This window comes from Otolemur garnettii, unplaced genomic scaffold (genome assembly GCF_000181295.1).
Source record: "Otolemur garnettii isolate 467f Iridium unplaced genomic scaffold, OtoGar3 scaffold00108, whole genome shotgun sequence".
NCBI classification, from domain to species: Eukaryota; Metazoa; Chordata; class Mammalia; order Primates; family Galagidae; genus Otolemur; species Otolemur garnettii.
The window spans coordinates 5,331,699-5,342,443 of record NW_003852503.1 but is presented as its reverse complement, the minus strand read 5'-3'; the positions used below and the strand labels follow the sequence as shown (position 1 = coordinate 5,342,443).

Here is a 10,745-nt window from a genome sequence, read left to right as displayed (position 1 = left end):
TTTTTGTATCCTTAATGCATTGTAGGAACCCAATAAATGATAGAATAAATGAATGAATAGAAGACTCAGTAGGCTGTGAAGGTAGTGCTATTCCGAAGCTCAGGCTGGAGGCAGTGACCTCTGACTTGAGTCTAAAAACTTCTCGTTTGGGAGCAACAACAAAATACATCTCCTAAATTTAGCTCAGTTCAAGGTCCGGCTCTTTTAGAGGGCGTGGCTAGGAGGTCGTATTCCGACGCTACCTGTCAACTGACCAATCACCGCTTAAGAGAGCGGGGATCGCCATCTGTCCCCGCCCCCTTCTTTTGGAAAGTAAATATATTTAGGCGCTATTCAAACGGACCAATGACTGCTCGACGTTCCTGCGGTAGCCCCTCATCGATTGGTCGGAGTTTGTTATCCCGCCCTCCTTGTCACGGCCCTTGCCCCACCCCTTTGCACACAAGATGGCGGCGCCCAGCAGAGTAAAGGCTGCGCCAGTGGTTTGCCGAGGCTGATTCCCTCTCATACTCCCTCTTTGGGTGCAAAGCGCTGCGAGCGGGAGGACGGGGGCCGGGCGGGGACAGGGGCACCTGCGTAGCTGGACCGCGAGCCCGCGCCCAGCCTGCGCCGCCCCCACCCGGCCCCGGCCCGGCCCGGCCCGATCCCGTCCCATCCCTTCTGTTTTTGCCTCCTCCCGGACTGACCCATTGCTTGGCCGTGGTACGCCACACCGGTCTCCAAAGCTGAGGTTCTTCCTCCAGCCCGGGCTTGCCTTCACTTTAGATATGTTTGGCCTCTTCCCTGCGAAACAGCTCGCATTTAAAACCAGGACTCTTGAACCGACGCCTGACCCCCTTTCCTTCTGCTAAGACTTCACTTCCCTCTGACCTGACCCATTTCTTCATCAGAGTCTTGGTTTCCCCTGGGTTGGAGACTGCTCTCTTCCCTTCCAAATTGATCTCTGACCTCCCCTCGACAAAATATTGAAAACCTTGTCAACTCCCTCAACCAAGGAGTCAGACTTTCTTTTGGACTAATCTTCACACTCCTATCATGGAGGCAGTGTACCTGGTAGTGAATGGGGTGGGCCTGGTCCTGGATGTGCTGACTTTGGTGTTGGACCTCAACTTCCTGCTGGTGTCCTCCCTCCTGGCTTCCGTGGCCTGGCTTTTGGCCTTCATCTACAACCTGCCTCATACGGTACTGACTAGTCTTCTACACTTGGGACGGGGAGTCCTGCTTTCACTGCTGGCCTTGATGGAAGCCTTGGTCCGATTCACCTTTGGGGGTTTTCAGGCCTTGTGTACCCTGCTCTATAGCTGCTGCTCTGGCCTGGAGAGCCTAAAGCTGGTAGGGCACCTGGCCTCTCATGGGGCACTGCGGAGCCGGGAAATACTGCACCGGGGTGTCCTCAATGTGGTTTCCAGTGGCCATGCTTTGCTGCGTCAGGCTTGTGACGTCTGTGCCATTGCCATGAGCCTGGTGGCTTATGTGATCAACAGTCTGGTCAACATCTGCCTTATTGGCACACAGAACCTCTTCTCCCTGGTGCTTGCCCTATGGGATGCAGTGATGGGGCCTCTGTGGAGGATGACAGATGTGGTAGCTGCCTTCCTAGCCCATATTTCCAGCAGTGCTGTGGCCATGGCTATCCTTCTTTGGACCCCCTGCCAACTAGCACTGGAGCTGCTGGCCTCAGCTGCCCGTCTCCTGGCCAGCTTTGTGCTGGTCAATCTCACTGGCCTGGTCTTGCTAGCTTGTGTGCTGGCAGTAACAGTGATGGTGTTGCACCCGGACTTCACTGTGAGACTGGCCACCCGGGCACTCAGTCATCTCCATGCCCGGCCATCCTACCATCGTCTCCGAGAGGATATCTTGCGGCTGTCTCACCTAGTACTGGGCTTTGAGGCCTGGCGCCGAGTCTGGAGCCGCAGCCTACAACTAGCAAGCTGGCCGAACAGGGGAGTGGCACCTGGAGGCCCCCAGGATGACCCCAGGAGGGTGTTCCCAGCTAGGCACCGGAGACAGGACACTCTTCTTGAAGCAGGGCCCAGATCTGAGGCAGAGGAGCAGGAGAGCAGGACCTTCAGAGCAACACCTGCCAGGGGCCGGGAAAGGCTCAATGAGGAGGACCCTACAGGCGGGCAGGACCCATGGAAGTTGTTGAAGGAGCAAGAAGAGCGGAAGAAGTGTGTCATCTGCCAGGACCAGAGCAAGACGGTGCTGCTTCTGCCCTGCCGGCACCTGTGCCTCTGCCAGGCCTGCACTGAAATCCTGATGCGCCACCCCATCTACCATCGCAACTGTCCACTCTGCCGCCGGGGCATCCTGCAGACCCTCAATGTCTACCTCTGAAGACTCTTCCTGCCTGCCCACCCCTTCACGCTCCACACAGACACCCATGCTAGGACAGCATTCCACTTCATCCCTGGGTCCTGGTCTGAATCCCCTCCTATCCCTGTGGCTGTCATGCCAAACCTCCAAGCCATACATCCAGGACTTTGAGATGGGATACTCTGGAAGACTGTGATCTAGGTGGGGGCAAGGTAACATAGCTTCACCTTACCCAGTGGGTCCCTTTGATGCTGAGGGTGGTGAGTATGTCACTATGCAAGGGCCCTGAGACTTCACTGTGGGCTGTTGTCCGCCTGCCTAAGGCCTATCTAGATGGCAGCCTTTGGGGTTATCCCTGTTTCTGTTTTTTTTGTTGGGGATTTATAGGTCCTTCTGCCTCCTCACTTCCTCCCCAGTTTCTGTAGCTACAACAGATCAGTGTTGTTTGGGTGTTTTGGCAATTCAAGGGCCTTGGAGTGATTTTGAACCCTGTGCCCTGGTAGGCTTTGGGGGTTAACATCTCTCAGGTGCCCTTAGAGCCACTTCCCCCTATTCTTATGAGGCTGCCTCTCAACCTGATCCAAAAGCTGGGACCAGGAGTTTACCTCTGTGAGGGTGCAGCTACACCTGGCTTTGGGACCATATGCCCTCCAGCACTTCAGCTCACTGGAAACTTTAGGAGGGATAACCAGACTTCTACTGATTCCCTTTTCACTCCCTACATCACACAGAAAAGTGGCATTCTTCTTCTGTCTCTCCCTAGCATTGGGGTGAGCAGACCGCACATTTCACTAGGGTCCAAACACAGAAGTGGCTGGGGCCCAGGGGCTTGCAGTTCTCTAAGGGGTCCATCTGGTCCAGTTTCCAATGAATAAAGTTCTATTGACAGCTCTGACAGCCTCTGTGTGTATCTCTGCAAGGGTGAGCTGTTGGTCAAGGTAACTTGATTCTGCATTAGAGTCCTCAGTCCTGCTGGAATCAGAGTGTAATCTATTGGGGGGACCAGGGCTTAAACTGGAGGATGGAGGAGGAGCTAAGATAGGGTGGGAAGACTGTCATGGACTAGCCCTCAAGTGCCTCTGATTTGTGCTCTCTCATACACATGGCTTTCAAAATGCCTTATCTTTTCCTCTTTTGCCAGAATTAAGCCTTTGTAGAGAGGAATGTGCTCCTTGAATCAACTTTTTCTCTCCTGCCACTCTTACCAGGAGGGAACTTGAGGTTCCTACTGCCTGGGGTCCCATCTACCTTCCATCTCTTGAGGAACTGGCGCTGGTCTTTGTTTCTCTTGGTATAGAGCAGTGGTTCTCAACCTTCCTAATGCTTCGGTCCTTTAATACAGTTCTTGTGGGTCGACCCACAGGCTGAGAAACGCTGGTATAGTGTCTGGCATGGTGATAGTCCGGAGGAGGGCTGCAGGACTTCCTGGTGGAGGGGCAGAGAGCTTATGCCTGAGGCTTGTCCCTAGCTCGCATTTGGGGCCTAGTCCCCATTGGTTATATCTGCTCTCTTGTGGCCAGCAAGAGAGGAGGGGCACTCCCCCATAATTGTATGTTACATTAGGAGCATAATGCCTGAGATTGCCTTCTGGAGGGAGTGTGGGAAGCGAGTGGGTCATGAAGGAATTCTGAGGAGAGGCCCCACCACTTTTTCTGGGGTAGAGAGGCTGAGCAGGCTGTAGGATTAGCAAGGCAGGGTTTGTTAGTCATTGGATTGGGAGTGGGGCCTGGGCTGGGTTCTGAAGGTCAGGGAAGGGGAGTATTGAAGGGGCTTCGTGGCCAGCCTCTGACATAGTGGCTTAGCCCACCCAGGCTATGTTCAGCACAGTGGGGGAGAGTTCTTCAGCTCCACCTCAGTTGGGAGTCCCACAGGAGGGCTTGGCACTTCCTCTTCCCTTCTTCCAGCCTTGGTGGGGGATCTGAGCATGGGGAAGCTTGGCTCCTTCTCTTCTGTGTTTATTGTGGGGATAAACATTTTATGAGAAGATAAACTTCCTGAGCTGGGAGGCAAGGACCCCCTTTTCTTCCACCCCCATCTGGAATTCCTTTGGCAGAGCTCAATAACCACCACCCCCCCCAAATGAGCTCAAGTTACCAAGGGTCATCCCTGTAGTCTGGAACTGGGACGCCCACTACTGGTAATCCCAGGAACTAGGTATCTTTAGACCCAGGGACACTCCACTCAGCCAGCACCAGTGAGAGAGCAATAGTTTTCAAGTCATCTAGAGATCAAGTGAGCAGACAGAACCAGCAATGAAGAAGAATCCTGGGCTCCTTTTTGTTGGATCAGGGCAAGGGTATTTGTAGTGAAGGCAGCCACCACCCTGTTCATTTGGCATTTTAGAATCTCTGGATGGCCAGGTCCCACTGGGAAGGCATCATCCTCAGACACTCCTGTTCACAAAGTACAGACCTAGGTGGCAGCTCTGTGGAGCAGGCTGTCAATCACTTAGGCCTGCTTCCTGTATTTCTGGCCCTATTTTTCCATCCCACCAAGAATCCTCCCTTTCGCCTGAGCACACCACTCCACACCACAGTCCTCAAACAGCATTCCCACCACTAAAGAAGAAAAGCTGAAGCCAGTAGGAGGGTTTGTAGATTTATTGAGTGATCTCTGAGAAAAGGGCCGGCCCCAGGAGTAAGAGGGATGGGGGAAGACCCAGAGAGGCAGAGGACCAGGAAGAGAGCACCCCACTGTGGAATCCTGGGCCAGAGCAACCGGAGAACTCACACTTGCCAGCATCGCACATTCCTTGGTCTTGGGCAGAAATCCAGCCACTGCCCTGCGCTGTGAGAACTGATCTCAGACAGCCTCTGTCCCCATTCCTTGCTGGCTGCAGGACCGAGAGGCGCCCATCCCACCTCCCTCATTATTCACAATATTCCAGGGGGGCCAGCCCCCCTGGGTGTTGTGGCTGTCAAGTATCACACCCTCCTTTAGGAGAGAGGTGAGCTCACTTTCTAGTGGGCACTAAGCGAAGACTGGGGAGCTGTGCCAGTCAGAGTAGACCAGGAATCCAGAGAAGGTGCTGTCTGTCTTGATGCTGGCATAGATGCCGATGTAATCTCCCACGCCCACCTGCACCCACACCTGGTCCTCGGGCTCCAGCCTCACCATGGCGCCCCCTGAGAGTGAGGCTGGCTTGGGCCAACCCCCAAAAAACTGAAAGAAAGAGGCGATGGATACGCCATTCTTGACCAGATCGAACTGCAGGCTGGCTCGGTAGACTGTGGCGTGTACTGCGAAATAGTAGACTCCTGGCACCTGGCAGGTGAACTTGCCGGTGGCAGCGTCGTAATGTCCCTGCTCGTTTACCAGCACGCGGTCAAAGGGTAGGGGCGCGTCAGACAGCGGAGGCACCCGGCTCTCGGAGCGCTTGGCGCTGAAGGCGGAGCGTGGGGGTACAGAGCATTCCCCGGCAGGCCCGGTCGCCCCCGCGGGTCCTGCCTCTCCTCGAGGCCCGGGCTCCCCACGAGGCCCCGGCAGTCCTGCGTAGGTAAGGGAAGCGTTAGGGTGAGTGCAGCGGTCACCCGCAGCACGGTGCCCGAGGGCGACTCTAAGGACATCCTCCGCCCACCTCATCCTTGCTAAACTTCGGCCAGTGGCTCCCTGCACACCAATTTTTCCCCACCCATTCCTGCAGCGTTCATGGCAGATCGGAGGGGCAGGCCAAAGAGGGTCCTGGTTCTGGCTCCCGGCTGGGGAGCCAGCCCCTCCCCCTCGCGGAGCTGGAATGGGCGGAGGGAGCAGCGCCCCCTCGCAGGAGCCGCGAGCCCCGCGGGGCGGGATAGCACCGAGAACCGGAGCCGCCGCCGTGCATGCTCCGACGTCCCATGGACAGCAGCGAAGGTGCCTTCTTACCCGGCTGTCCGCCCTCGCCTTTCTCGCCAGGAGCCCCGGGTGCGCCGTCGCGGCCGTCACGGCCGTCGCGGCCGGGCAGGCCCTGGCTGCCATGGTGGCCCGGTGTTCCTGGAAGGCCGGGATGCCCCGGGCACAGGCTGGGAATCTTGTTGTCGTCCAGCGGGGGAGAGCCGGCCGCCAGGCCCAGGAACAGTAGGGCGAGGAGCAGCCTCATGGCGCTGGCACCCGGAGCCCGAACGCTGGGGTCCTCCTGTGGTCTGTGGGCTAGGCAGGACTGGAGTCGGGACCCAGAATTCTGGGACCTGCCTCACTCACCACCCCACTGCCACTCCTCTGAGGCTGAACGGCCGTAGGGGAATGAAAAAGAGGGCGCCCCCAGATCCGAGCGCCGGAGAGCAGAGGGGAGCAGAGGAGGCCGGCCCTCCCTCTTCCCCAGCGCCGGCCCGCACCCAGGCTTTCCCACAGTCTCCTCCCAAGGTCCGTTTCTCCTCCCCCCGCCAGACTCACCCGCTCCCGGCTCCCGATGTCCTCCGTCTGGGCGTTCACTCCCCGGGACCCTCCAGTCGGCTGTACTCTTGCCCCTGCGTTTCTCCCCAGCTAGGCGCCTCCTGCCCCGTCCGGGTTCGCTCCCTGCCGGCTGGGCTCTGCTCCTCCCAGACTCCAAGAGGAAATCAGTCGTTCAGGGGCCAAGAGCTCCGGACGGGGAAATAGCTGGGAAATAACTCGTGGTGTCGCCCGGCGGGCGGCCAAAGTTTGGGGAGAGAAAGGAGGGGGAGAGAGACTTGAGCCGGGCATAAGAGGCAGCCAGTAAGAGGCTGACACTCGGGGCACCTCCTGCTCCCGGGAGCTGGAGAAGTGGTGCAGCGGCAGAGACCAAGACCAGACCCTCTTCCAGGAAGAAATGCAAGCAGAGAACTTGGGGTGGAGAGTTCTAGAGGCAGATAGCCACCTGGAGCGGGACCTGTGGGGGCGACCGGGCCTGCTGGGGACTGCTGGGTGCCCCCAAGCTCCACCTAGAACAGGGCTGGCTGCATTAGTAGGTACTAACTACATTTTTGTTGCCTAAATGAAAAAGTCAGAAGGCAGGTGATAGAGAATCTGAAAAAGCAGTTGGAAAGGGGAAAGGGAGAAGATGGGAAATCTGGGTGAGAGACCTGGATGGGAAGCAGTCTAGATTGTTCAGTAGCACGGTGTGGGGCATGCCCTTGCCCTGAGCAGCATGGGGTAATAGGGATCAAGGAAGGAGCAGGGAGGGGGTGGGGGGAGTCTTATTAGCCCCTGTGGACAACTCTTCCTCCCTCTCCCTGTGAGGCCTCGGAGAGGATGGGCAGAGTGTCTGCAGGTCCTTTGCTCCCCTGCCTGCCCACTCTCACTTGTAAAGGAGGGTGGGCAGGTAGAGGGACAGAGGGCAGGGGCCAGCTCCAGGGTCAGGGCTGGGCACAAGCCTCCAGGCCAGCTGCCTCAGGAAGCCTGTTGCAGTTGAAGGGCCAGGGGGTGCCCAGTAGTGCCAGGCCAGACTGGCACTGGTGCTCTGCCTCCTGGCAGACAGAGCGGCAAGGGGGAAGGACACTGCCTAGTGGGGTGCAGCGGGGCACAAGCAGCCCACAAAGAAGCCTCCGGAAATTCTGGTAGCAGGGCAGACTTGTCAGGCTCTGTGGAAAGAGGAGACAAGCCCTTAGGTACCCTGCTCCCCAGGCTCCCTCCCACTCCTGGTGCCCCTCTCATTATCTCTGCCCAGAGTACCTTGTAACCGCTGAGGACCTCTACCACCTCCTCCTGGGTAGCCATGCCCACCCAGATGTTAGGGAAGGCCGTGGTGTTGTAGCTCAGACCGATGCACATCTCTACCTGGACAGGCTCACAGGCCAGTTCTGTAGGGTGGGAGGGGATGTGTAGCAAGTGTGGGGACACTTGCTGTGTGGCTTAGGATGAGTCACCTAATTGCTCTGGGTCCTTGTTTCTACATGAGTTAGCTCTGCATTATTGTATGAATCCAAGGAGATAATAAGGAGTGGTGTCTCACACACGTGGAGGAGCCTTGCTATCCCAAGAGCCTGCTGTTCCAAGCAGTATTCACTAGCCCTGGGCATTGTGTAGGCAGCTCTGTGATCACAGGGAACGTGGGGTACCCACATTTGCAGGGACCACTTTGGCCTCTGGCAGAAACTCTCCGGCTCTGGGTAAGATTTTTTTTTTTTTTTTGAGATAGTCTCACTCTGTCACCCTGGATTAAATAAACTGCTGAGGCATCATAGTTCATGACAACCTCAAACTCTTGGACTCAAGCCATCCTTCTGCCCCAGCCTCCTGAGTAGCTGGGATTACAGGTGTCCTGGCACAATGCCTGGCTATTTTTTAGAAACAGGGTCTCTGGTCTCGAACTCTTTTTTATTTTCCAGTTTGGCTGGGGCCAGGTTCGAACCTGCCACCCTTGGTATATGGGGCCGGTATATGGGGCCAGTGCCCTACACACTGAGCCACAGGTGCTGCCCTGGTCTTGAACTCTTGAGTTCAAGCGATCCACCTATCCTGGCCTCTCAGAGTGCTAGGATTATGGGGGGTGTGAGCCACCCTGCTTGGCCTCTGTGTAAGATTTGATCTTCACTTTTGGGGAAGCTGTGGAGGGGTACTCTGTGCAAAAGGGGACTGGTTCCTGAAGCCCCATTGGTACCCATATTCCCATTTCCCTTTGGGTGACACTAAGTAACCCTGCCACCACCAGCTGAGAGTCACTCCAGGCCTCTGTGAAGAGGCCTCGAAGTCAGGAGAGTGAGACCCTGCCACCCTCGCCCCTGTCAGGGAGGATAGGATGGAAGGTTGTGAAGTCTGTCAGGGTGCTGGGGCAGGCTCCTCACCTGGGGGTGGGAACAAGGGGCTGCTGCAGTTGCTATTGCTGCTGTCTGGGCAGTCTCTCCACAAGTCACACATCCACTGAAGAGCCTTACACCCTCCATCCTGGCAGGAGAGCTCTCTGGGCCCACAGGGGTCTGTAAATACAGGGCCATGGCAGTACCCAGGGTCATGCCTATAGCCCCACTGCCCTCACAGTGCCTGACCAGGGTTCAGAGCCCTTCTCTGACCCCCAGAGGCACCTCTGCTGCCAACACCCCCTTGCCCAGGGGCACCTACTCTCTGTGGCATTGAAGGCCCAATAGGTGGCTGAGAAGCCCCCACTGCTGATGCCATGATCTGTCCTGAAGAGCACAGCCAGTTCGTGGTGTGAGGAGATGAGGGCCGGGGGTGGCTCTGCTCCACAGAACCTGCCCAAAGCAGAGAGCGGTCCTGGGCACAGGCACCGGTTCACTGAGGTTGCACCGAAGCCTCCCACAGGCCTGGCTCTGAGCCAGGAGCTCCGGGCGATGCCCAGAGGTGATAGAGACAGTCATTGACGCAGGGAGGTTAGGGTCTGGTGAGGAAGACATGCATATTCAGTAGACAGAGTATCCAACCAACTGCTCAAACTAGCCACTTTGAGATGGTAAAACACAGTTGAGGGTTTGTGGGAAAGGCGGACATGCCCCTGCAGGGTGGGAAGAATTGGGGTCTGGAGAGGGTTCGGAAAGGACCCCCTGGGGACAGGGTGATTGTGAAGTGAAGGCTGGGTGGGGATGAGCACAGCCTGTTTTAGGTGGGACATTGAGAAGACCTCCGGCTTGGAGAAGCAGGAAAAAATGAAGCAGAGGAGGAGTGGAGCCAGTGTGAGGGAAGTGCCAGGCTGGAGGAGGGCGCTATCTATGTCCCCTCCCCTGCCTCCTGTACCTACCTGCCCAGGAGGCTGAAGGCCCCTGAGCCACTTATCTCATACACCTCCACGTAGTCAAACTTGCACTCATCCTGAGCTTCCAGGCTGAAGTTGTGGAACTGTAGTTCTATGCCGTATCCAGCAGGCACTGAGATGTGCCAGGTGCAAAGCTGGGGGAGAGCACAGATGGAGTCGCTCATGGCACCACCTCCTGGCCCAGTGTGGGCATGTAGGCTGAGCTCCAGAAGGGGCTTCCACTGCAGGTTAGGCACCGTGGGGGCACTGCCTACTCAGCTCTCATCACTGGGAGCTTGTAAGGTAGGAAGAGCTGGTCTCAGAGATGAGTTTGTCCAGTGTGGTATCATCTAGCTACACAGTAGGCACTTAATAATATTCCCTCCCAGGGAGAGGGAGAAGAGTTGTCCACGGGGGCTAATGAGACTCCCCCCATCCCTCCCTGCTCCTTCCTTGATCCCTATTGCCCCATGCTGCTCAGGGCAAGGGTATGCCCCACACTGTGCTACTGAACAATCTAGACTGCTTCCCATCCAGGTCTCTCACCCAGATTTCCCATCTTCCTGAGGCTTGATCTCTTGCCTTCCTGAGTACAAGGCAGTGTCTAGAATGCTGCCCTCAACACACTGACCTGGGTGCTATTCTCATGTGTGCCTCTCCCTTTCCCATGAAGCCCTGCACTTACCTGGTGGTGAGGGTATTGCTGCAGGTAGTTGGGAGTAGAGAAAGTGCCCTGAACCCCAGTCAGGTTTCCCCCACACCCTGTGGAGAGGCAGAAGGGCTCATGAGTTTGCCAGGGTCTGTGCCTCTA

At 56.8% G+C, this 10,745-nt stretch overlaps 3 protein-coding genes across 5 annotated transcripts in view; 1 reads left to right on the top strand and 2 right to left on the bottom strand.

Annotated features, from left to right (window-relative positions):
• Nucleotides 1-497: 497 nt before the first annotated feature.
• On the top strand, nucleotides 498-3,208 carry RNF26 (ring finger protein 26). The gene has a single exon (XM_003796816.3). It carries the CDS (start codon nucleotides 1,036-1,038, stop codon nucleotides 2,335-2,337), a length of 1,302 nt encoding a protein of 433 aa, XP_003796864.1. The 5' UTR covers nucleotides 498-1,035; the 3' UTR covers nucleotides 2,338-3,208.
• Nucleotides 3,209-4,901: 1,693 nt separating this feature from the next.
• On the bottom strand, nucleotides 4,902-6,869 carry C1QTNF5 (C1q and TNF related 5). Of its 3 annotated transcripts, none has more exons than XM_003796814.3 (3): nucleotides 6,685-6,869; nucleotides 6,178-6,451; nucleotides 4,902-5,804 (listed from the first exon to the last, which is right to left on the bottom strand). In XM_003796814.3, exons 2-3 carry the CDS (start codon nucleotides 6,389-6,391, stop codon nucleotides 5,287-5,289), a joined length of 732 nt encoding a protein of 243 aa, XP_003796862.1. In that variant the 5' UTR covers nucleotides 6,392-6,451; nucleotides 6,685-6,869; the 3' UTR covers nucleotides 4,902-5,286. The 3 variants fall into 3 exon arrangements, with proteins under 3 accessions (XP_003796862.1, XP_012665011.1, XP_023373120.1); XM_012809557.2 differs by having other exon boundaries at nucleotides 6,178-6,441; XM_023517352.1 differs by having other exon boundaries at nucleotides 6,178-6,434.
• Nucleotides 6,870-7,534: 665 nt separating this feature from the next.
• The window catches only part of MFRP (membrane frizzled-related protein), a 5,521-nt gene continuing 2,310 nt past the window's right edge, over nucleotides 7,535-10,745 (bottom strand). The window contains exons 8-13 of the mRNA XM_003796813.2: nucleotides 10,620-10,696; nucleotides 9,941-10,089; nucleotides 9,307-9,437; nucleotides 9,033-9,164; nucleotides 7,921-8,048; nucleotides 7,535-7,829 (exon numbers count right to left, since the gene is read on the bottom strand). Of these exons, the coding sequence (XP_003796861.1) occupies nucleotides 7,605-7,829; nucleotides 7,921-8,048; nucleotides 9,033-9,164; nucleotides 9,307-9,437; nucleotides 9,941-10,089; nucleotides 10,620-10,696 (842 nt within the window). The 3' untranslated portion in view covers nucleotides 7,535-7,604. The remainder of the gene's footprint in view (nucleotides 7,830-7,920; nucleotides 8,049-9,032; nucleotides 9,165-9,306; nucleotides 9,438-9,940; nucleotides 10,090-10,619; nucleotides 10,697-10,745) is intronic.